Raw genomic sequence first — 26,955 nt, forward strand, 5'->3', positions numbered from 1 at the left:
ACACCTCCTTATTTGCAATCATCTGCAAATTTAGTCAGCCAGAGACCACAAACATTGGCCTTGACTTCTGAGAAGTAAATGCCAAAAAGGAGCAGTCCAAGGACTGATCCCTGAGGGACTCCACTTGTGACCAGCCTCTTTGTAGAGGTGGGCTCCCCAATTCTAACTTCCTGGGTCCTGTCTGAGAGCCAGATGGCTATCCACAGGGTGATATATAGGTTTGTACCTAACCTCTTGAGTTTGTCAACAATGCCCGAGTGGGTTATTATGTCAAATGCCTTGGCCGGGTCAAGGTAGGCAGTGTGAATGATTTTGCCCTCATCCATTGCTTTCGTGACCTTCTCAAAGAAGTACACCAGGTTCAGTAGGCATGATCTGCCCTTGACTAAACCAAACTGGGTTGGGTCCAGCGTCTGGAGGTGTACTATATTTCTATTGATCATCTCCAAGATAATTCTTCCCATGGCTTTACATATAAAACTAGTAAGACTTATGGGTCTGTAGTTTCCAGGTCTGTAGAAGGCTCACCTTTGTGCAGAGGGATGACCGTTGCCTTTCTCCATTCATGAGGCACAAAGCTTGTTTGGAAGCTACAGTTAAATAGTAATTCCAGAGTAATTCTAGAGAAGTGAATATTTATTTGCAATATTGGGATATAACTTTATTTTGCCAAAAGGCTCAGGATGCAACCATTGGAGTGCAACCATTGGAAGTTAGAGTACAAAGCTGCAGAACTCCTGTGGAGGATATATAGATGGAGGTGAAAAGGATTTCATAAGACAAGAAGGAAAAAGGAAATGAGGGCATCCAGCAACAAAGATGGATAGATTGTGCGAGGAAAGACCTGCGACAGTCAGGCATGACTGATGGAGAAGGTGGGAGAGTGGCAGTGAATCAGCACAGATGGTGACAGTTGCTGCAACAAGCAGACCTCATGTTGAAAATGGGAAAAAGTCGGTTGATGATGATGATGATGATGATAGATATTTACAAATGCAAAAGTAAGATGTTTTTGTTGGACATAACACAAGCTTATTAACTGCATGAAAATGTCCACAGTATTAAATATTTCTAAAATTATATAGGTAGAAGAAAATATACATGTATAAATGTCATCTCAAACTTCAGTTTTGCTGTTCATTTTAGTCAGTGATCTTGGCACAGTTCTGTTATAGTTTGCATTTGCTAACTGGTACACTTTTTCTCATTGCCAAGTATATTCTTGCATTTGTGTTGGTTGTTTTTCCTTTGTGAAAATAGTGTTTATCTGAGAAACAGTAGAAATTTATTTGAAAGGAATATTGTGATAGATGTGGAAGACTTTTAAATTATGTAGCTTTTACAAATGTTTGAATCCACAAAACATGGACACACTGACTATGTATTACCTGTTGCTTAACTGGTATGTATACATAACAGACAGCTTTCCTTTTCCTTGTATATGTGGATGGTTACAGTTGACTTGGACGACACTGGTGATGCAAGTGATCTGCTGCATGTGTTGAGTGAAGGGCAATTTGTGAGACTTCTGGTTGGTGAACAAAGGCAAATGATGGAGCTGGGAGTTTCCGTGCAACTGTGTGTGTGTGTGTGTGTGTGTGTGTGTGTGTGTGTGTGTGTGTGTGTGTGTGTGTGTGTGTGTATGTGTGTGTTTGTTATAGGGTTAGGGTAAGGGGATTGATTCAGTATATGTATAAGGGTGAGTGCTTTAGTGTTACGGTTCACCCCCCCGCTCCACCTTAATAATGTCTGCTAACCCTAACCCTAATGCTGTCCTTGCTCCTAACCCTAAAGTGCAGCTTACCTTACAAATGCCCTTTCCATAACACTATTATTGTTGCGGAATGTACGGTAGGGTCATGGGTAGTGCATCAGAAAAGGAAACTTGTTTCATTTCCTTTTCTGATGTACTGTGTGTCACTGCTTAGTGCTGTTGATATAAGGCATGGTCGACGTGTTTTGAGTGATGCTTGTGTCGATCATTGAATATTTCAACCATAAATTATATAATTATATCAGCATACCTCATAACCTGCAAACACTGAAAATCTGGACAAAAGCTCTTGAAAAGTAGGGCCAAAAACTCCAGAAAGCTAAGCAGCATAGATTTACATAGTAAATTGTACACCACTTCCCACTTTTCCCTGCATACTTGGGGAGTTTCTCATAAAATTGTGGTTTTCTGGCAAATCATTGAGGGTTGAAGTCAGAAAATAATGACACACATTTGAGTTTCAGACTTCATACCCATCAGAAAATTCATACTAATAAAAAAAAATTTCTAAGCTTGTAAGGGCAGTAATTAGTCTCCCTATTTTTGCGCCTTTGTCTCTTCATTATTGATGGTTTTGTCTGCGTTTCTTGCTCTAAGAGGTTCAGAGGTATGCATAGCATGTTTTGTTCAATACAGAAAAATCATATGCAAAACTAGTAGACTTTACCCAGTTAATAAATGAAGAGAATAAGACGAAAAATCCTTATGTTTCATTTTTCTTTTAAATCCTATCACTGCATTACAAACAAAATACTCACTATGCAAGAGAGAGAAGACAATTTAAACAAAATGAAGGAGAGCTGATAGCTATGCAGGTGTAACTTATTTTATGACTGACTAATATTATTTGAAAACTTGACTATCCTGCCATTAAATAATAAAACATTACTGACACTGACACAAATGTATCCTATAGTGTCTGATATGTATCACACTGCAAATCAAATAAATGCATTATCTTAAAAAAAATATATATATATATATATATATATATATATATATATATATATACACACACACACACATATATAGACATATATATATATATAAATAAATAAATAAATATATATATATATATATATATATATATATATATATATATATATATATATATATATATATATATATATATATATATATATATATATATATATATATATATATATAAAACACACACACACACACACATACAGTCAACTTAGTTTGAGAATGCACAGAACAAATATTCTAACTATTGTGTCATGCGTGGCATGTCACTGCTTTGGGAGCAGATCTGAACATAGCTAAGTTTCTCCTCTAGGTCTAAAGGTATACAATTATTTACTGAATGCTAAAAACTTGACCCATGCATTCTCAGATGAATTACCACACAACCAACAAGATGCTATAAAGAAATTAACTATTTTGACTCTAAATCATGATCCTAAGGGAAGTACAGGCTAAAACCTGGCTTCTTTCATTTATGATCTAGTGCAGTATTTAAAAAACAAAGAAAAAACACACAGGTGGACTAATTACAGAGTTACTCCATCGTGTTAAGGGCCATGATAAAAAGGCCCTGTTCTTTTTTTCAAATATGCACCTTTAAGTCAAACCATATTGAGTATTTGTGGTGGATGATGTCCCCCAATCCCTGTACCATTTAAGTATCACTCAAGCACAAATAAGAGTTATCCCTAGTGGCTAGTGTTTCCCACCCCTTAATTCTCACACTAAGTGCCACCCAGGCATAAGTATGGGGGGGTGGGTTCTCCCGGAAGCCTTATGGTTCACCCCAATAAATGTTGCAGACTCTGCTCATTAGTTTAGGGATGTGTAGAAGTATGGCAGCCATCTCAATCCTCACATGCACACACACACATCAGCCCCCTCCTCACTTAAAGGCACTCACAGACACTCATCCATTCACCCATATATACACACACAGACACACACACACACACACACACACACTTGCCTAATTTACCTTCTAACACACACACACACACACACACACACACACACACACACACTCAGCTCCTAAGCATAACTAACTTAATAGCACTTAACTGTACTGCAATATAAGCACATGGACTTTTGGCTGTGTTCACTACTATGAGCTACAAGAAGAAGCCATGCTAATGTACCTGGCTGTGCAGTTCAATCATTCGGTAGGTAGATGCCTTCCAAAAGGTAGTTCTGTGGGGAGAACACATGGCTAATTGGCAAATGCCACTCACCCAGACGGCCCCATTAGCATTTAACATGGCCATGGAGACAGCCCAGCATGGTGCTGCATGCCTTTGAATTAAAAAAGTTACCTTGAGTTGGTGTCAAGTAGTACACTTTATGAAGTCTCCCTACGTCTTATATTGATATTTTATTTATTTTTATTTCTTAATGTATTAAGCTTATATCCTGCACAACTGCACAACAACCATACCTCAAAAAAGTTACCTCAATGTGTCAAGCAATACGTTTATCTATTCCCTCTCTCTTACATTATTTTATTTGTTTTTATTAACTTATTAAACTTGTGCTTTGCACAACTACAAAACAGCCAACCCACAGCTCTATAGAATTGTCAGTTTATTTATTTATTTACATTCTGGTAACTTGCTAAGTACACTGGCCTACTGCTATACACCGTACAAAGCATAACAATGAACAAATAACAATACAAGGTTTCAGATAAAAAGACATTCCCCCTAGTCCCACATCCAACATCAAAGCTGCTTTCCAGACTCCTTAACTGTTATTGTCAAATATGGCTCAGTGTTTCTAATTTGGTTTAAATTCTGTATCAATACAAGTAATGCATTGTTACATGGATAAAATGTATTTGCTAGCTAACAAATGGCGCTTTGTGTATGAAGAAGACACTGGCTGTTTTGGTACATTTTGACACATCAGCAATGGCATCATAATTCCATTGGATTCTCTAAATGGTGGTCTGAACAAGCCATGCATAAAAAAATGGGACTTCAAGGTTCAAGAAGAAAATAACAATGCAGCATGATCAGACTGTGAAACACTACACATATGCTTTGAAATCGTCAAGTTGCAGAACTTTGTAATATAAAATAATGTAATGCTGCTAAGTTCTGAGAGGTACCAATTACTTTTATTGTATTTATTACAGGCAAGATATTTGGATAGCTAACTGATCTTAACCCTCTAGTATTCATGCTATCCTTCAACAATTGCAAAAAGTGACTAAACCTTAGGGGAAACAAACTTCCAGACTGAAGACAAAGCTTATTTCCAAGCAGACTTCTTGAGCTTCCATGGGGCATGTAACATGTTCTGGCAACCCAATTTTGACTAAGCACCTCAAATAGTTGGGGTAGGTCTGGAAAACTAAATCATCCAAGAAATTAAATGGTTCTACGTTTGAAACTCATGTCCTCATCTGATGATAATATTGAATCAGCAGTTCGAACTGTAGACTAGACTTACTACACAAGTTCCCCAAACCTTTGTATTATACTGACACATCAGATGGAATGTAGTTATTTACTTTGTATCAATTTATCTTTATGTAAATTACACTCGGGAAGCTCTACAACACAAAGTGCCCACACCAAAGAGCTAGCTGTGTATGCATTTCATAAAAGTATGACACACAAGTGAGACCAAATACAACTGCTCTTTTGACATAATTAGCTTAACATAACCACTTTTTGGAGCAAAGGACAAAGTAGCTTTCCAATGTAGCAAACTGCATGTGAAGTTTTTCTTTTGGTAACTATTATTTCACAGCCAAATTCCATGAGAATGAAAGACAACACAGAAGTTAGCTGGGTTAAAAAGCAGACTTTTACTCAGTCATCAATATCACATAAATAAGGATTTGAACCTTATTTCTGAACCTTTGAACCTATATACTGCTCACACACACACACACACACACACACACACACACACACACACACACACACTAGTTTGTAACTAGTGCTCAAGGTCAGAAATGCAGTCTAGTTAGCCTTTAGTACTGGTGCGGTGAGCTGTTAAATATAATCAGTTTTACTTTAATGTAATCCTATCTGATTTGGGAATGGCCAAGATAAAAACAACAATAAACTCATTCTACATCTATCACTGTCTTTTATTTGAGGTATTGTCTTAATCACTTGTTTTCTGTACTTATAAATGTCTTGCTTATTCTGTGCAGTTCTTCCATAATCAAGTGGCCAGTAAACTGGGATCAAACTTTAGTTTCACTTTCAGCCTGCTAAGAAAACCAAAACTTTATTTATGTCTACTGTTAAGTTACTGTTCTGATGTGAGCAGCAGGAAATGCCACTGTTACCCTGAGAACATGATGTCACAGAAACCAGAAGACTGTTCTGATGTAAAGACTTGAAAATAAACGGTTTACCCTGCAACCAGGTGATGTCACAAAGGCTAGTTCTGTCATTACTGCTTGTATCATAATTAGTTAAGTTGTCTATCTCGCCTTCATTCTTGCTGGATGGGTTCTGACTCGGCCACTCTAAAAGCTGGAGAGCTTGTTCCACCGGCTCGAGGCTCCCCTATATCCCACAATGCTAGGCGGTAACTCCTCAGATCTCGTTTGCCGCTACAGCGATCGAGGTGCGCTCCTACCGGCTCAGGTTAGTTTTGTAAAGAAACTAGTTTTTCTTAGTTTTTACTAAATAGTTACATTGTGAAGTAGTTCCATCCCATTCCCTGTTAATTTCCCTCCCTTTCCAAAAAAAACTCTCTAGAAATTTTCCCTCGGGCCCTAGGTCCAGTCCCTCCCTTCCTAGTAGTGAGTGACTGTGTTTTGTAGGGATTTTATTTCTAATTATTTCTAACTTAATTTAATTTAGTTTAATTTATTTCCAAGTGTAATCAGTGTGTGTGTGTGTGTTTGTGTGGTTGCACTTTCCCCTTAGACATGTCTAAGGAATCAAAGGTCTCAGGCTTTAAGAAGTGTGACTCGTGCTGTCAGAAAATGTCTCTGACAGACGGTCACACTTCTTGTGTGTACTGCCTGGGACCTTTGCACCTGCAGGACTCATGTGCTGTTTGCCATGGCTTCAGCCCTAGAGTACTGCAGGAGCGAAAAAATAAACTTATTTTAAGGGGCTTATTAAAGCCTGAGGGTCCCTCGACTCAGTCCTCGAGGAAACCCTCTAAGCCTTCCAGACCTTCGGCTCCAGCCTCTGAGCCGTCTTCTGGAGGTCCTAAGGCTATTCGAACATTGGCTCCGGCTGGAGCCGATGAATCTCAAATACAAGCCCCTACGGTGTCCTCGGCTCCGGCCGGAGCAGAGGAAGACATAAGTTGGCTCCGATCAAGTTGTCGGAACAGACATCTAGAAAAAGGTCCCGATCTCCATCTATCGGCTCCGTTCATTCAGCTCCAGCATCACCTTTGCTGTCTGAATGGAGCCATAGATCCCACCCTTCTAGGTCTTCCAGGTTATCGGACCATGACCTTCAGAGAGTAGTGAGCCGACTTCTTAAGTCCGAGGAATTAGCCCAGATGCTTCAAAGTCTGACTCACAGTCGAGAACTATTCCCATCACTCAAAATGTTCCTCCTCTGACTCGAGTTCGGAGCCAGGGCGGCTCGGACCAGAGACTGTGGTGCCGTCGGAACAGATACCTTTGTCTTTGGTTCCGTCGTCTGCTCCGATGTCTTCCTTGGAAGAATCTCGGCGCCGGACATCCCTCGTCGGCTCCGAGGGGGCGAGTGGCATTGGACCCTTGTCCGACCCCGCTCTCCCTCTCAGTGCTTCGGCGCTGGTGAGTTCGGCTCCGACATCGGCCTTGGAGCCATCACGGTCGGTGCCGGGGGAGGTTTTCAGTTTTTCGGAACGGAGACCTCCGGCTCTGCCTGACAGGGGTGCCTTCGAGGTCATGAGGAGCGTGTTAGAACCAGGTTCCACTCCACAGTCGGCTCCTTCTGCCCCTCCCCCCATGGTGCCTCCGGTGATTTCTACTCACTCTCTCATCCCCAACCGTAGAGAGCCAGCTCCTCAAGTTTCCCCAGTGGAGATCTCCTCCTCTTCCGAGGCCTCTCCTGACCCTGTAGGAGAGCCCCCTAGGAAGAGGCAGTGCAAGAGGAAGCACATTGACTCCCCTGAGTCTGTCACCTCTGACACTGATTTAGAGGATTCTGAAGGTTCCCCTCGTTCCCCCTCTGAAGATGTCTCCTTTGCAGACATCCTTGAAATCTTAAAACAGAGGGGGAATTGGCCAGCCCTCAACCCTTCAGAGGATGAATCAGTGTATCTTGAGACCTTTGGCTCTCGCCCTTCCACCTCCTGGGTGTCCCCTCCCTTTGACCCCCTTATGCAAGTGGTGGCGAAGAAGGCTTGAGCGGCTCCTGATTCAGTGGAACCCACCCCCAGGAGACCATCCAAATTCATTACAGCCCCCAAGGACAAAGAATTTTTGACCAAAGGCGTCTCTGTTGATGCTATGGTGGTGGCTGCGGCCACCAAGAAGGAGTTAGCTGATCCTTCGGTGCCTGTTCATCCTCCTAACAAGGAGTCTAGGTCGATGGACAGGTACGGGAAGCGGATGTTCTCATCAGCGACTTTTACTATGAGATCGCTGAATTACCTGTGTCATTTTACTCGTCTTCAGAGGGATTTGCTCAAGGAAGCGAGCGAAATGTTGAAGGACCAACAGCTGCGGGTTTTCAGGATAGAATGAACTCTCAGCTGGCAACCCTTAATTCTATAACTAACTCCTCCATGCGCCTCCTTTCATATGCGGCAGATGGAGCAAGTAGAGCGGCAGGTACAGGTGTAGCCTTGCGTAGGCACGCCTGGATGCGGCTATGTAACTTTGCGGACCCTTTCAAGGCGTCCTTCACTAATTCCCCCTTTGATGGATCATCCCTCTTTGGTCCTCAAGTGAAGGAAACCCTGACTAGGTGCGAGACTGATGGCAAAACTCTCTCTGCCGGAGTCCGTTTTCTACTCCTTCTAGACCTTACCCCAAAGGCCAGAAGGGGGGAAAGATGTGGTTCCGCAAACAATCTCAAGGAGATTTGCCTGACGCACAGAGTCGATTCCCCTCTAGAGGCAGAGGGGGGAACAATAATGGTAGACGCCGTCCTAGAGGCAGAGGGGGCCCGCAGAATCAGGGCAGTCGAGAATCCTTTTCCGACAAGCCCTTTCAGCATCCCTGAGGTGTTGCCTGACTGTCCACCTTCGGAGGCAGTCGGGGGAAGGTTGTCACTGTACCCAAAAGCCTGGCTATCTCTAACTCAAGACAAGTGGGTACAGTCTATCATTTCCGAAGGCTACAGAATCCCCTTCCTTTTCATTCCGAAGCAATCCAAAAAATCCCTTCCAGACGTTCCACCCAGTCAAAGGGAGCAAGCAGCATTAGAAATTTCAAAGCTGCTCGCAAAAAGAGCCATTCAACCAGTTCCAGCAGACCAAACAGGATCCGGAATCTACTCCAAATTCTTTTTGGTTCCAAAGAAAACAGGGGACTAGAGACCCATTCTGGATCTCAGCAACTTGAACAAGTTTGTCAAGAAAACAAAGTTCCGGATGGTCACACTGCAGTCCATTCTACCCCTTTTGGGGCGGGACAACTGGATGTGCTCGATAGATTTCCAGGACGCGTACTATCACATGAGAATGAGTCGACGCTCCAGGAGGTTTCTCCGCTTCAGGCTGGGAACCAGTCATTTTCAATTCAGAGCACTGCCCTTTGGTCTCACTACAGCCCCCCCCCCCCCGAGTGTTTACCAAATGCATGGCAGTGGTAGCCTCTCATCTGAGACTACAAGGATTCCAGGTGTTTCCTTATTTAGACGACTGGCTCCTTACAGCCCCCACCAAGCATCTTTTACTTCTCGCCAGAGACTACACCTTTCACACATGTCAGGCAATAGACATTTCAATAAACTACGAAAAGTCTGTCTTGTCGCCTTGTCGTGTTATTACTTTCATAGGCGCAAATCTAGACACAGTCAATATGTCAGCCAGACTCACAGAGCAGAGAATAGCAGACATACACAGACAGGTCTCTCTTGTCTTGCAGAGCAACAAAGTCAAAGCCAGACTGATCCTGAAAGTCTTAGGGATTATGGCGGCGGCCATCCCCCTTCTACCATTAGCTCGCTTCCATATGAGAATTTTACAGTGGATGCTTTTCACACAATGGTCTTACCAAAGACTTCCGATGTCCCATCCTATTCGGATAACTCAATCGTGCAAGAATCATCTCTCTTGGTGGATCATACCTCCCAGCTCCTCCTAGGGAGACCTTTTGTCCCTCCCCCTCCGGTTGCTACAGTGACAACGGACGCCTCCCTGATCAGGTGGGGGGGGGGGCATTACCAGGGCAGGACAGTCCAGGGCATGTGGCAACCGTTCGAGTGCCACTTGCACATAAACGTCCTAGAGATGAGAGCAGTGCTTCTAGCGTTGCAAGCTTTAGAAGACTCTTCCCAAGGGAACTATAGCAATTCAGACGGACAACATGTCTGTAGTGTGGTACATCAACAAACAAGGCGGAACCAGATCTTACCCCCTATGTCGAGAGGCACTCAGACTGTGGCAATGGGCGATTTCTTCTCAGCGATTTCTGCTAACAACGCACATCCCCGGGAAGTCCAATGTGATTGCAGACAAATTGAGCAGAGCTATTCTCATGCCTCACGAGTGGTCTCTGAAGAATTCAGTGTTGGAGAAAGTTTTTCGAAAGTGGGGCCGGCCTTGCTGCGACCTTTTTGCTACTCCCCAAAACAGCAAGTGCAACGATTTTTTCACCCTCTTTCCCCAACCAGGCCACCCCAGCAGAGACGCTCTAGTACACGTTCGGCCCCGGGGACTTCTGTATGCTTTTCCTCCCTTCCCACTGATATCTCAGCTGATACAGAAAGCCATCGCTCAGGTAGCTTCCATGATCCTCATTGCCCCTTACTGGCCTCGACAGGTTTGGTTCCCATTTCTCCACCGTTATCTGTTGGAGCAACCTTGGCATCTGGACCCAGTTCCGGACCTCTTGATCCATCAGTCGGGTCAGTTGCACCACTCCCTTCCTTCTCTGAACCTCACAGCGTGGTTCCTCCAATTCCAACTCTAGCCAGGCTTCCTCTGATATCTCGCTCAGTTAGAGATATCTTGATAGCCTCTCATAAATCTTCCACTCGGAAGATTTATCATAACAAGTGGAAACGTTTTTCCTATTTGGCGCAGTCAAAGGATATAGATCCTTTCACTGCTTCCATTCAATCAGTTCTAGACTTTCTAGCCAAACTTTTCCACTCAGGTTCGTCTCCATCTACCATTAGAGTTCAATTGGCAGCAATTTCGAGCTTTCATGTTGGAGTCTCAGAGTCCTCCATTATGTCTCACAAACTCTGCAAAGCCTTTTTAAAGGGAGTTTTTCTCCTCAAACCACCCATCAGAGATCCTCCTCCCCAATGGGATCTCAACTTGGTTCTGACGTCCTTAATTCTTTCCCCCTTTGAACCTGCGGCTTCATGTTCAATAAAGTTACTTTCTTGGAAAACACTCTTTTTAGTAGCTATCACTTCAGCTAGAAGAGCTTCTGAACTCCATGCTCTGTGTAGTCGACCCCCTTATCTTGTATTTCATAAGGATAGGGTGTCCTTACGTACTAACCCGTCTTTTTTGCCCAAGGTAGCCTCGCTGGCAAATTTGAATCAAACCATTGAGCTTCCTGTTTTCTTCCCTGATTATTCTAATAGGTCAGAACAAAGGTTACACTGTTTATATATTCATCGCCAACTTAGGTACTATTTAGACAGGACCAAACAATTCAGGAAATCTGACCAACTGTTCGTTTCTTATGCAGAAGGTAGAATGGGCCTTCCAGTTTCTAAAGTGTCTCTCTCTAGATGGCTTACTTCGTTGATTACCCTAGTGTATGAGATAAGACATCAACAGTTGCCATCCAAACCCAGGGCTCATTCAACTAGAGCTTTAGCCACTTCTATAGCTTTCCAAGATAGGCTGCCTATTGATTCGATTTGTTCTGCAGCCACTTGGGCTTCTCCCCATACCTTCATTTCTCATTATAAGTTGGACTTGGCCTCTAGAGACTGAGCCAACTCTGGTTCCACTGTACTCAAGAGTCTGTTCCGATAGGCCACCCGGGACAAGGTGCTAGGGACGCGGTCCAATCCAGCAAGAATGAAGGCGAGATAGACAACTTAACATTTAGAAGTTATGTACCTACCATAACGTTCCATGTTAGTTGTCTTCTTCTTGCCTTCTTTCTTGCGTCCCACCCTCCTTCCCCCTAGCCAGGACAGACCTAGAAGAGTTTTTCTTTGTTCCTTATGGAATTTTTCTTGCTGGCCTTAGCTTTCAAATGAGATCTGAGGAGTTACCGCCTAGCATTGTGGGATATAGGGGAGCCTCGAGCCGATGGAACTAGCTCTCGAGCTTTTAGAGTGGCCGAGTCGGAGCTGAGGATCGGCTCCGAACCCATCCAGCAAGAAAGAAGGCGAGAAGAAGAAAACTAACATAGAACGTTATGGTAGGTACATAACTTCTAAATTACAAAGCAATCTACTCTGAGTATATGCAACAAGAATTACAATTCATCACAGTGTTACCAATCGATTTCAAAATGTCCTTATACAGGTAAGCAGAAACTGTACTAGGTGATATTAATTTTTTTTATTTTACTAATAATATAATTCTTCATAAGTTTCATTGTTTAAGAGAAGTATATAGAGATATTGAATGTACTGCTATTCTCCTAACTAAGGTAATGTTACAGATTATTGTTTACTTGGTATTAAGAAATACAAACATGCAAGATATTAAAGACATTTTGGCTTTATTTTCATAACAATGCAGATGGCTTCTTTTCCTGACTTTTGTTTCCTCATCACTGGTTCCCCCTGTATATTTCACACTTAATATGATCTGTATTCTGTGGCATGGCATGTCTTACCTCTGTACTCATTTTCTGCCTCTGCTGAATCAACATGAATTTCAGTCACCCTTTTGGCTTCATACTCTGTATGCCTGAATGCAGCCTACTTTTTGCTAGTAGCATAAGTTGCTGTCTCAGAAAAGTTTCAGTCACATCACGTCTTAACTGCAATTTCCTGCATGACAAATGCTTAAAAGACAGACTGTTACTGAAAGCAGTATGAACAATAAAATATGGCTTAGAAGAGAAACAGTGAAAGGAAACATACTATGGCGATATTTTGAAGGGGCTTCACCTCCCGGTACCCTGTGACCTGTGTACTGCCCGTTGCACCCCTGCCTCTTCACTCAGTACCTCACAGTAAGGGGACATCTTTAAGACAGTGCAGTCTCAGTACACAATAAAAGTACTTCAAGATACTGCAGTCTCAGTACACAACCAGAAGTACTTCAAGATACTGCAGTCTCAGTACACAACCAAAAGTACTTCAAGATACTGCAGTCTCAGTACACAAACAAAAGTACTTCAAGATACTGCAGACTCAGTATACAACCAAAAGTACTTCAAGATACTGCAGTCTCAGTACACAAGGGCACCCGCAGGCAGGTGCAAGGGGGTGCACTTGCACCCCCCTGGAATCGGCTGGGAGAAATTAATTTTATTTTACTTAAAAAAAGTTTTTTTTTTTTTTTAAAGAAAGGGCATTCTGTTTACGAACGCCCTTTGCATCCGTTTTAGGCGCCGGCAGGGATTTCGGGACTCGAGAGGCATGGATGCGCACTGTACTGATTTCAGGGGTAGCTTTTTCTTTAAAAAAAAAAAAAAGTACATATTTTTTTCTTTTTAATACAGCGTTGGCTCCTTTAAGGAACATACCAGCCAGTCGGAATTGAGCTTACGTCATGTCCGGCTGGCTGTTAGCGGGAAATGTGTAGTAGTGACTAGTGAGAGTGAGTGGAAGACAACCGTTAATGGATTATCGATGTGAGCGGGAAATGTGAAGTTGTGGAAGGCAATCGCGAATGGATTGTGGTGATCGCGAAGATTATCAGGTACGAGGGTGTGTGTTGTCATAAAATATGAATTTCTTAGTGCAGAAATCTTACTATTGAGTGATGTACTAAGTGATTAAGTGAAGTTAATAAACCTAGATCAATGCAGCTTCATCCAGGACTGGCAGACATTCAACAATACAATAAAGACCAACTTGATATACCAGGAGGCAGAAAGAATGGGCCAGCCTTTGGTGTTAATACATTTAGATGCAGAAAAGGCAATCAACTGGGTGCAGTGGGATTACTTATGGGAGATACTTCCCCAATGAACTATTAGTTTTGCTACATTAAATTTTCATAGAGCTACTAACAATGTTCAAGATAAATGGAAATAAGGCCTTACGTCATTTAATTCTGTTGGCTGCCCAAAATAATTTCTAGAAAATGGAAGTCAAACTCTAAGTCAACTGTATCTGATGTGCTGAATATTATAAAAATGATAAAAGGACTGAAAGAGAGATCTTTAGAAAAGGGAAGGAGGAAATTACATAGAAAAAATGGAAATCATGGGAACAGTACATGCAGGATAATGTTCGGGAGGAGAAGGAATGAGGTTTAAGGGAAGGCAGGATTTTCAGAAATCTGTGCAATGTTGGACTGATGGTAGTTACAAAGAATGAAAATATATGTGATATATAATGTATGCAAATAGAAAAATATGATAATATATTTTTCTTTTCTGTTAATGTATGTTTGCCTGTGTCTTAAAGATCAAGTGCAATTGGAGAACCTGCCTTGTTGCTAACATTCTGGTGCCTTATATTACTTACTGTGCTGCTTCAACTGCCTCATGGGATGTTTTGGTGACAAAATGAGCTTGTAAAAGTAAGAAAAAAACCCACTTTAAATTAACTGCATTGGCACAGTGCTGCCCCAAGCAATCGACTGTGTGCTAAGTGTGTGTGTGTGTGTGTGTGTGTGTGTGTGTGTGTGTGTGTGTGTCTTTATATGTCTTATGTATACACAAGTTCTTTTCTTTTTTGTTTTATTTGTTTGTAAGTAATGTCTGTATTTATTAAGCTGCTTATTTATTTATGTTTCTTTCTTTGATCTACCAACAGCCGTGTTGGCCTGAATGTATTAAGTTTTGCATTAATGACAGCAGTTTTATAGGATGAATGATAAGATATTTAATATATGAATTTGTCGCACACATTAACTATAAATTACGCGATCATGTATTTACTGTTAAAGTTTATGGCAGTACTATGACCACAAGCTTCTGTAATTTCTACTACTCCTGTGATAAAAGTTTGAAAAAATAATTAATTAATTATTGCTAGTAAAGAAAATATGTGGATTTATAGGATCAAATCTATGATGTAGGGACAAAACTCTGCTACTGTATACACTAACCCTTACCCTGCTTTAGATTCCATCTGGCAGGACAGGAATCTCTAGACAGCTCAAGACCAGCTGGCACAAACTACCAACTGATGAATGTCTTTAAGCTAACATCCTGATAATCTGAGAACATTTTCATTACTTACCTAGAGAATGGCAGATACTTACCACAAAAACTGGCAGGCACAAGCCTTGCTCAACCTAAACAACAAGTAACAGTTGTCTGTTAATGCTAATTACATTTCTTTCACCTTATTTTTTATTATAAAAAAACAGAATGTGGCTACAAAACTTAAGTGACAGAATGCAGAGAAGTAAATAATGGGCGAGTAAAGCCTGAAGTAGGGGCAGATCCAAGCAACACTAACACCATCATTGATCATTGATATTTGATAAAATGGATTGTGCCCTGCATGCAAATTTTGAAGAGTACGAAATCTGAACTTTTTAAAAAGCACACCAATACAAAATTACCAATAAATGTATTCAAACACAGACATAAAATTCCTACACATGTATTTATTTGTGGGATCAAATTACATAACAAAATTGTCTTGTTTTATTAAGCTAGGAATGTAGGAAGATATAAGCTTCATTGTTCCGAAATAGCAATTAATCACCATATAATTCTATATACCTAACAAATAGTAATAGTCAATGAATTAATTAAATGACTAATGTATGGTTTAATATACATTGGGATAGAAATAATTAAGTTCTGCAAATCTACAGATGATTTAATACCAAGCAGCTGGAATGCCAGTATCAGCAGTAAATATAAACTCCTAAATCAACTTTAATGATACTTTTTTACTGAAACATAAAATAGTGCAATATACTGCATCTGAGCTGTAGTTATGTAATAGCTATTGACTAAAAAAGTATTTTTGCAGCTGACGACAGTCTGCAAAACTTTCTGCAAAATATTAATGCCCCTAGTTCAGACATCTTTCCTTGAACAGATATTGGAATAATCATCTACACTATCTACAAGTGTTTTGTGGACTTACAGAATGGGTGAGACCATATGCCGTACCTCTCAAATCTCCAGAGTTTTGCCTCATAATTATGGTCTGTTCCTCATAAAATATGTGATTTTCTGGATTTTTGTGGTGAAGCGGTGAGGAATTAATTAATCAAATACTGACAGATATTTGAGTTTCATATTTAATATCCTTCAGAAAATGCATAGTAACACAAGACGTTTTATTCTAGCAACGTTCTAAGTTTATAAGAACAATATGTAAACCGTGTCCCTATTTGGGGGGGAGGGGGTTGTCACCCTTATTTTTGGCTTTGTCCAGATTTTTTGTGCTAAGAGGTTGAAAGCTATGCCATGTACCCAGGAATGTTTTGTGAGAAATGCTGCAGCAGTATGGGGTCCCAGGGTTATTGCTTCATGCCATTTGGTCACTGTGTTTGAGTACTGTCAGATGTGTCCACATTCTCAGTGTCACAATGTTGTGTTTGAAATCTGCTGGAGTCAATAAGACGGCACGAGTGCTTCTCTGTTCTGCATAATACACCAGACTGCAGTTTGAAATAAATGTATCAGGCATGTGTTTCACCATCCAAACAGCTCTTGGTAACATTAAACGCTGGCAAACAGTCATTAACTGTGACTTTGTGTAATAATTACATATATGTAATAAACTACAAATGTAGCATCTTAAATATGGTGTGTGATTTCTTGATTGCGGTCATAGTTTCACTTTACTATTGCTATCAAGGACAATTTAGCTTTTCTTGTGGAAATGTGTGACCAAGAAACTGATGTTAACTTTGTAGTCACATACAACAGTTGTTACTATACCGTCTCTTATGGTTTAGAAAACTCCAGAGAGATAAGAGAGCTGAGAGAGTGAGCAGCATTTAAATACTTTTCCATTATTGGGGCCCGGGCAACAGTTCTAATGAGCTTGCAGTGATCGTTGCTGATTTTCTGTCTGTTAATAATTTGCTATGCTTGTACCTCGTGGTTATTTAATACACTGACTGTCTGACCATCTGTGAGCTAGCCTTCCTAACAATTCACCCCCAACGATCTTAAACACTACTTACGCGGCCCTATAATCAGTTTAGTTGTGAGGTTAATTTTATAAAAGACTAAACTGCGGCCTGAGCAATTCTATAGTGCTGAATACGTAGTTGCCTCTTCTCATCCTATGACTGCTTTACTTTTGCTTTAAGATGCTGCACTGCTTGGTATGCCATATGTGGTTTATTACTAAGTCTTGTGATTGTTTTGTTCTTATGTAAGTATTGGTAACTCCTGTAATAAACAAGTTAAACGCATGACGTGTTAATGTTTTTCAATTGCTCTATATTGTTTCTTCCCAAGAAATTATGTAGCTCATGCTGTTTTCATAATATTTTAGCAAAGTAATGTTCTAAACTATTTTCAATTATCTCCAGTGATTCCATTATTCTGTTTTGCTCTCAGCACTTCAGGTTTGGCACAAATTGTAGTAGTTAAGAAGCTGAGTCGCACTGTGAGGAAAGTACATAGGTAATATTATTCAGATCTTTAATTAGACCTATTTGTAGTTATTGATCTACTACTTATTTTTCTTTGGTAGGGTAATTTGTCCATTGGTAGTAAGTGACTTTTTTTATTTTAAATAGTCTGGGTTTGAATAACTGCACAAATATATATTTGTCCTGTGTCATCAGGAAGGTACTTTGTCAGAAGCAGGTGCAGATTCTAGCAGTGTTCTAGGTTCATGACAACAATATTTATAATCTGTTCCTATTTATTTTAGGCTTTGTCCAGATTTATTGCACTAAGAGGATGAGGTGTGTGTGTGAGAGAGAGAGAGAGAGATTGAAATGCCTTAGTTAGAGTTAGCAGGTGGATTTTATTTTCAAGTGCATTTTCAAGGGAAGAGAAATTTATTGCTGCTCATGCTAAGCCTGCTTAAAATGTGCAACTGTTTTGTTTAGCAAATGGTATCACTACTGTGGTATAGAATTTTTAAAGCAGCACAGCAGTAGCATACTTGCATGTTGATACAGAAGGCTATAGGTTCTACTCCCACAACATGTAGATTTGTATTTTAAGGAGGTGGAGTGCTACAGTCCTGAGTATGTCCTCCTTTGGATGAGATGCCTAATAACTATGAACTTGTTTTTCAGCTTACCACCCATTCAATATTGCAATATACTAGCTTACCATTTTTAATATAACGTAGGTAATATATTCTTCAAGGGCAGAAGGCATTGAGTTTGTAGACTAAACACTGAAATATAAAGTTGTTTTCTAACAACAACCTCTTCACTGGTTTCAGATCTCTTTAATGTGGAATTATTCAGATGACTTTTACTTCTGCAAAGATTCTGCATATTAATTGATATTGGTGGATTGTATGACAGAAGTTTGAGTAGAGTGGCCCTTTATGGTTGAAATGTTCTGAATTGGGCAGGTTGTCATTATTGGTTCATATGATTTGTTTCATTGTTTAAAGGAAAAATGTTCAGAACTATAAATTTCAAAACACGCTCTAACAAGTGGTGCTGTATTATACAAGGGATAATTCAATTATTATATAGTATAATTAATACAGTCAGGAAGGTGAATCAAATAACTTTTCCATGGTTCTAAAAATGTGTGCAAGGAGCCTATGATTTGAAAACAGCCCAAAGGTAAACTTACCCTGCCACTGGCCAGATGCATTTTCTTTGAATGCAGGTTTCAATGGTGGTTCAGTGAATGTGGGTTTCAAAGGTAGAGAAGTTTTAATACTAAGTCTGTTTTCATTGTAAGACAATTGCTTTGTTTAGGTTTAGTAAATGTCTATCAGTATTTGTGCTATAAAATTTGAAATAAAAGTTGTAAATGAAATCCAGATATCTGTAATCATTGTAGAAGTAAAGCATAAAACAGTATGCACACAGAGATTTGAACAGTGTCTGTCAAATGGGGAGAAATAGCCAAGTAATGGGACACTGGAATGGCTGTGTGGGCAGGGGATGGGGGTGGGGCTTAGTGGGCGGGGCAGAAGAGGGGGTGGGGCTGTGTGGGCGGGTCTTGGGTTTGCACCCCCCTGCAAAAAATCCTGCGGGCTCCCTTGTCAGTACAGCCTCAATACACAACACAAGTACTTGTTCTTCAGCGTTCTCACTTAGTGTCAAACATTTGCACCCCAAACTTGCCATGCTTCCTTGCATATTATATTCATAGGTAGGTACTAGGCTATCTGCGGGCATTTATAAGCCTAGCCAGAGTGTGTCAGCTTTCGCTGCCCCATTGATTAATTAACTGAGCCTCTGTAAAGAAGAGCCAATTAAGTGATCCCAGGGGTGTATTTTCTGTTACCCATCCACTCGTCAAGGTTTCACTTGAAGAGTGTTACTGAGGGGCTCTGCCTAATGTAGTTAGGAATTTTGTTCCAAAGCATGGGGTGTCTCTGTGACAGGAATCTATCCTTCCAGCATGTTCTATTTATTGTTGTGGTGAGGTTTAGCTCACTAGAGCGAGTGGCTCGCAGTGACTTGGATTTCTTTAGGTGGAGCATATCCATCAATTCTGAGTTGGACATGGCTTTGTAAGTCAGGCAGAGATGACCTCTGAGTAAACGATATGCCACTGAGTACAGCTGGAGTTTTTCCAGTTGGGCTGTAAAGGACATATGTTTGAGGACAGTAATCCTCTTGGTGAGGTACTTTTGTGGTCTTTCCAGCTGTTGGAAGTGTCTTGTGAGTTACACCCCAAACGGGGCATTGTACTCTATGATGGGTCTGATGAATGACGAGTAGAGAGGCACTATAACCTCTTTATTTCTAGATGCGATCCCTTTAGTAATTAGGTGGGCTACATAGGATTTCCTAACTACTTTGGCAATATGATTGTCAAAGGAGAGATTACTATCTACCTGGGTCCCCAGATCTCTTATTACCTCTTCTGTATTAAGGGAGCTGCCACCTATGTGGTAGTTCATGGGTGTTTTGTTTTTCCCAAATGGGATGACTATGCATTTTTTGGCATTTAGCTTGAGACCATGACTTTGATACCAGGTGTCCGTCTCAGTAAGGCCCTTTTGGAGAATGTCCGTATCAGCCAGAGAGTCAATTATGGCTCCCAGTTTGCAGTCATCAGTGAACTTGGTTAGCCATAGTCCTCCTGTGTTTGCCTGTACTTCTGAGAAGTATATGCTGAACAGTAGGAGTCCCTGGACCGAGCCTTGTGGGACACCACTTGTGACTGGTTTAGAGTCTGACCTGGAGCCCGCTATTCTGTGAGTTCTGTCTGTAAGCCAGTTGGCAACTCATCTCGTGACGTAGGAGTTTATGTTCAGGCTGGTGAGTTTTTCTATAATTCCCAAGTGGGGAATGGTATCAAAAGCCTTGGTGAGGTCAAGGTAGGCTGTGTGAACAACCTTCCCCTCATCTATGGCCTTGGTGACTGTCTCGAAGAATTCAACCAGGTTTAGTAGGCATGATCTGCCTTTAACAGAGCCAAACTGGGTCAGGTCAAGCGTTTGGAGGTTCCCAATGTCTTTGTTAATGAGTTCCATGATGATGCGCTCCATAGCCTTGCAGACCAGGCTAGTCAGGCTTATTGGGTGATAGTTACCAGGGTCAGTTGTGGCCCCTCCTTTGTGGAGCAGAATAACCGTTGCTGTGCGCCATTCTATGGGCACATAGCCTGTGGACAGGCTGAGGTTGAACAGTGTGTATAGGTGGGGGGTTAGTTCGTTCTGTAGTTCGTGCAAGATGCAGCCTGGGACACCATCTGGCTCCATTGATGCTGCGCTTTTGGCTTTTGAAAGGGCTGTTTTCACCTGTGCGTCTGTGATTTCTGTGACACTATACTTTTCCGGTATTGTTGTGGGCCCTTTTGGGGGTGAGAGGGGAGTGAAGTTTGCATTGAATCTATCTGCCAGGATGTTGGCAATATCAGTGGGTTCAGTTTATTTTGTGCTATTTTGCACTAGCTCAGAGCATATCTGCGAGTTGCCACTTAGATTCTTGACATAGCTAAAGAAGGCTTTGTGGTTATCTTTCGAATCCTTGGCTATTTTTCTTTCAAAGTTATTCTTGGAGGATTTTATGAGGGACCTTAGTTTCTTACTGATACTGATCAGGGATGTCTTTCCTTCTTGGGATTTGCCTTTTTTCTGAACTAGCTTCCTCCTCCTATTGTATAGCCTGTTTATGGCAGGGGTCCACCAGACTAGTTTCCTTCACTTAGGGGAGTGAGTCTTGGTTTTGCTAGGGATGGCATGATCTACGATTTCTTATAGGTGTTCAGAGTGCATTTGTAAAAATTCCTGCATCTTGGGCACTGTTATCCTTTAGCGTGGGGGCTGTGAAACTTACTGCCTCTATCTTAAGTAAGGTGAAGTTTGCTATAGAAATGTTTTTCACCGTGGTTTCCTTGGTTGGAGGTGGTGGTGTGGTGTGGACATCCAGAGTGATTAGTTTATGGTCTGATCTAACCAGTGACGGGTTGACCACCGGTGTGGAACACCTGTTGCCCATGTTGGTGATGACCAGGTCCAATATGTTTTCACCTCTGGTAGGGGAGTTTACCAGCTGATCCAGGGCATTTGAGTTGATAAATTCCAGGAAGCGCTGGACCTGGGAGTTTGTACTTGAGTAGTTTTCCCAGTTAATGGTAGGGTAAGTGAAATCGCCTAATATCAGGGTGTTCAGTAGGACCTTTCATGTTTTCCAGTGTCTCCAGAAAGGTGGAGTGGTGGTCCTGGGTCATGGAGGGTGATCTGTAGCAGGCCACAATTTGCATTGCAGATTTGCCTAATGTTAGTTGCACATGGATGATCTCGGAGGTATTATGCTGCGCCACTAACGTGTAGGTGTAGGTATCCTTGATGAATATTGATACACCCCTCCTTTTGTGTTTCGGTCCATGTTCTGTGGCTGAAATGTGTGGCATGAGTTGTAGCCCAGTAGTGCTGGGGTGCTCTGTGGAGCCTTGAACCAGGTTTAAGTTATTGCACAGATGTCGACGTTCTCCATACTGAGGAGTTCTTTGAGTGCATGCATTTTGAGATTTAAACTCCTGGTGTTGAGTAGCATAACCCTCATTTTTTTATTTGTGCTGTTTACGGAGGTGGGTTTGACTTTTGAGCCTTCCCTAAAAAAGGCACTATGGGGGCAGCAAGAGCTTTGGCCAGTATTCGAAAGCCTAGGGGTGACAGGTGCAAGCCATCTCTTGCGAAGCAACGAGGCCTGTCGAGCATGTCATCCCATGCTGACAGACACTGGATCCCTTTTGAATGATACCAGAAGCTTAGCCAATTGTTGAAATTGATCATTTTTTTCCTTATACTGCGGTATTATTCTTGCTGAGGGCAGAATGCTACTCAGGGTCAGGGATCTGGGCTACATGATCAGAGAGCTCTTCCAGGTCTTTTTTCATGTAGTCCAGGGAGGTACGTCTTAGGTCATTCACACCAACATGAACAATGACAGAGTCATATTTGTACTTGTTCTGGAGTGACCTGAGTGCTTGTGTTATGTGGCGGATTCTGGCTCCCGACAGGCAGCTAACAGTAACCTTCTCCTTGTCCAGCCTAGTGAGTGGGACATCAGTGTGCCTGACTACAGAGTCGCCTATTACTAGTGTTTTAGGTATGTTATTTCGCCTTAAGGGCTGTTACTGTGCGGCACACTGATTTTGTGTTTTATGTATTGTCTGGTTTGTGATGGGAGGTGCAGTTTTTTTGGGTGTCTGCTTTGGAGGTCTGTGATGTTTTTGCAGGTTTTTATTTAGAGCCTCCGAGTATGATTTTGTGTATTTGTGTGTATTTTTTGCCAGTGCTGATTTAGTATGTCTATGTGAGGCTGGAGGTGTGGTGCAAATGTTAACCTTCTCCTCATGACTGCCTGTTCCAGGCTTGGGTGGAGAGAGCTTAGCCTCCAGTTTAGCTATATAATTGCATCTCTCTCATATGTTAATGTTTTGTGGTAGGAGGACAGGGCTGTCTGTGTACATGAGGTAGTTGTAACATTGCCTCGGGATACCCAGATTCACCAGCTGGACTGGAGAGTACACCTGAAGTTGCCCTTTGGTCATGCCTGAATAGTAGGGTGAGCTGCTTAGTCGCTTGGTTGGTGAGGGGTGAATAATGAGCCTTGCCCTGCTGGGCAATCAAGTGTCTGGGTATATTAGTGCTTGCTATTAGATCTGAGCAAGTGCTATGACCATGACATGTTACCCAACTGTTTCATATATGGCCTGCCTCTTGTAAAATAAAACACCACAATGTCACACAATATGCATTATTCCAAAATTAGAAGTTATGTACCTACCATAACGTTCCATGTTAGTTGTCTTCTCTCGCCTTCTTTCTTGCTGGATGGGTTCGGAGCCGATCTTCGGCTCCGACTCGGCACTTGCTAAGCTCGACAGTCACTTTTACCAGCTCGAGGCAGCCCCGTATCCCATGATGCAAGGCGGTAATTACCCAGATCTCGTTTGGTATCTAGAGGAAAAACTGCCTATAAAACTTTCCACCAAGGAAAGAGGAACAACTAACCTAAAAAGGCTGTAAAGGGAAACCAGGTAATCAAGGTCAAGAACTAACTGGTGTCCAAGGAAGAAGAATCTTCCAGAGAACTAGGGAGATCAAGGTCTATCCAGGCTAGGGGGACAGGAGGGAGGGACGCAAGAAAGAAGGCGAGAGAAGACAACTAACATGGAACGTTATGGTAGGTACATAACTTCTAAATGTTAAGTTGTCAATCTCGCCTTCATTCTTGCTGGATGGGACCGCGTCCCTAGCGCCTCTATCCTGAGTGGCTCAATGGAACAGACTCTTGAGAACTGTGGAACTAAAGCTTGCCCTGTCCCTGGAGGCCAAACCCAATTTGTAATGAGAAACGAAGGTATGAGGAGTGGCCCAAGTGGCTGCTGCACAAACAGTATCTAAGGGTAGCCTAGCCTGAAAAGCTGTAGAAGTGGCTAGACCTCTTGTGGAATGTGCTTTAGGTTTTGAGCTCAGTTGTTTGCCCCTAAGCTGATATGTCAGAAATGGTGGAAGACAGCCATCTGGATAAGGTCACTTTAGAAACAGGGAGACCTATTTTATTTTCAGCATAAGAAAGGAAGAGCTGATTAGACTTCCTAAATTGCTTCGTTCTGTCCAAGTAATATCTGAGTTGGCGATGAACATCTAGGTAATGTAATTTTTTTTCCGCCTTGTTAGAATAATTTGGAAAAAAATACAGGAAGATCAATGGATTGGTTTAAATTCGTCTTAGAAGCAACCTTGGGCAAAAAGGATGGATTGGTTCTCAAGGATACTCTGTCCTTGTGGAAGACCAAATAAGGGGGACGAACACAGAGGACATGAAGTTCAAACACTCTTCTAGCCGAGGTAATAGCGACTAGAAAAAGTGTCTTCCAAGAAAGAAACTTTAATGAACATGAAGCAGCCGTTTCGAAAGGGGGAAGTATCAAGGATGTCAGCACTAAATTTAGGTCCCACTGTGGTGGAGAATCCCTAACAGGGGGTTTAAGAAGGAACACTCCTTTGAGAAAGGCTTTACAAAGTTTGTGGGACATAATGTTGTGGTCTGCAAATCCGACATGGAAATTCGAGATTGCTGCCAACTGAACTTTGACTGTGGAAGACGAAGAACCTGAGTGAAATATTTCCGCTAGAAAATCTAAGACTGACTGAATTGGGGCAGTAAAGGGGTCTATGTTCTTAGATTTTGCCCAAAGGGAGAAGCGTTTCCACTTGCTAGAGTAAATCCTCCTGGTAGAGGACTTAAGAGAAGCTACTATGATATCTCTAATGGGGTTAGAGATCATAGGAAGCCTGGCTAAGGAAGGAAGTGGAGCAACCAAGCTGTGAGGTTGAGGGAAGGAACGGACCGGTGCAGTTGACCCGACTGGTGGGTTAGAAGATCTGGAGCTGGGTCCAGATGCCAAGGCTGCACAAAGAGATGGCGATGAAGGAATGGGAACCAAATTTGTCGAGGCCAGTAAGGGGCAATGAGAATCATTTTGGCTCTCAAAACAGAAGCTTTCTGGAGTACTTGTGGTATCAATGGAAAGGGAGGAAAAGCATAAAGGAGTCCCCGGGGCCAATCTTGGGTAAGAGCGTCTCTGGGGGGATGGCCCGGAAGTTGGAAGAGAGAGAAGTAGTCTGGGCATTTGCTGTTTTGAGGTGTAGCAAAAAGATCACAGCATGGGCGGCCCCACTTCTGAAAAATCTCCTCCACTATGGATTGTTTGAGAGACCACTCGTGAGGCATGAGTATAGCTCTGCTCAATCTGTCCGCTATTATGTTGGTTTTCCCAGGGATATACGTTGCTACCAGAAACCGATGAGAGGAGATCGCCCATTGCCAAAGTCTGAGAGCCTCTCGACATAAGGGATAGGACTTGGTTCCGCCCTGCTTGTTGATGTACCACACGACGGACATATTGTCCATGTGAACTGCAATAGTTCCTAAGGGAAGAAAGTCGCTGAGGGCTTGCAACGTTAAAAGCACTGCTCTCAACTCTAGGACATTTATGTGCAGGTGGTATTCGAACGGTTGCCACATGCCATGAACCATCCTGCCCTGATAATGCCCCCCACCCGATCAGGGAGGCATCCGAAGTGACCGTGGCTACCGGGGCCGGGGGAACAAATGGTCTGCCCTGATGGACTAGAGGAGAGGAAATCCACCAGGATAGATGGTTCTTGCAGGTTTGTGTCACCAGGATCTTGTGACGCATGGGAAGCTGCTGGAAGGACCATTGGGTGAACAACATCCATTGTAGGAGACGCATGTAAAAACGTGCCAGAGGAAGAAGTGTGATGGCAGCTGCCATGAGGCCCAACACTTTCAGGACCAACCTGGCTTGTACCTTTTTGCTGGATAGGATGATCCGAACGTGGTTTTGGTTATCTAAGATTCTCTGACTTGTTAGGTTTGCTGACATCCGAGTAGTGTCTAGATTTGCGCCTATAAAAGTAATAGATTGGCAGGGCGATAAGGAAGACTTTTCGAAGTTGATCGAAATTCCTAACTGACCGCAGAGACCTAGAGTGTAATCTCTGGCTTGGAGAAGTTGATGCCTGGTGGTGGCTGAGAGGAGCCAGTCGTCGAGATACGGAAACACCTGGAATCCTTGACGTCTCAGGTGAGCCATGACCACCGCCATGCATTTGGTGAACACTCTGGGGGCTGTAGTGAGACCACAGGGCAGGGCTCTGAATTGAAAATGACTGGTCCCCAGCCGAAAGCGGAGAAACCTTCTGGAGCGTCTGTGGATTTTTATGTGATAGTACGCATCCTGAAGGTCTATGGAGCACATCCAGTTGTCTTTTCCCAGAAAAGGCAAAATCGATTGAAGTGTGACCATCCGAAATCTTGTCTTTTTGACAGACTTGTTGAGCCTGCTGAGGTCTAATATTGGTCTCCCCCGTCTTTTTGGGACCCAAAAAGAACCTTGAGTAGATTCCGGACTCTAAATGGTCTGTTGGAACTGGCTGGATGGCCCTTTTTTTTTAGGAGCTTTGAAACCTCTAGTTTTGCAATTTCCCTTAGACCGGGTGGAACGTCTGGAAGGGAACTTTTCTGAGGGAAGGGGCTTTCCTCAAAAGGAATCTTGTAACCCTCAGATATGATCGACTGTACCCATCTGTCTTGAGAGAGGGAAAACCAGGCATCTGGGTAGAGCGACAATCTCCCCCCGACTGCCTCCAAGGGTGGACAGTCGGGCAACACCTCAGGGATGCTGGAAGGGCTGGTCAGAGAGAGGCTCTCTGCTGCCCTGGTTCTGCGGACCCCCTCTGCCCCTAGGGCGGCGCCTATTGTTATTACCCCCTCTGCCTCTGGGGGTAAATTGACCACGTGCGTCGGGCATGACTCCCTGAGATTTTCGGAACCACATTTTTCCTCCCTTCTGACCTTTGGGATAAGGCCTAGAAGGGGTGGAGAAACGGACT

The 26,955-nt window shown here is 42.4% G+C and overlaps 1 protein-coding gene across 1 annotated transcript in view; it reads left to right on the forward strand.

Moving 5' to 3' along the window:
* Positions 1-12,271: 12,271 nt before the first annotated feature.
* Positions 12,272-26,955, forward strand: part of LOC122808624 (trichohyalin-like) — a gene marked incomplete in the record, with an annotated part of 76,801 nt that continues 62,117 nt past the window's right edge. Inside the window, 1 exon segment of the mRNA XM_044079593.1 lies at positions 12,272-12,346. Coding sequence (XP_043935528.1) covers positions 12,285-12,346 — 62 coding nt within the window.

This window comes from Protopterus annectens, chromosome 1.part1, assembly GCF_019279795.1.
Source record: "Protopterus annectens isolate FY-2018-M chromosome 1.part1, PAN1.0, whole genome shotgun sequence".
NCBI lineage: Eukaryota > Metazoa > Chordata > Ceratodontiformes > Protopteridae > Protopterus > Protopterus annectens.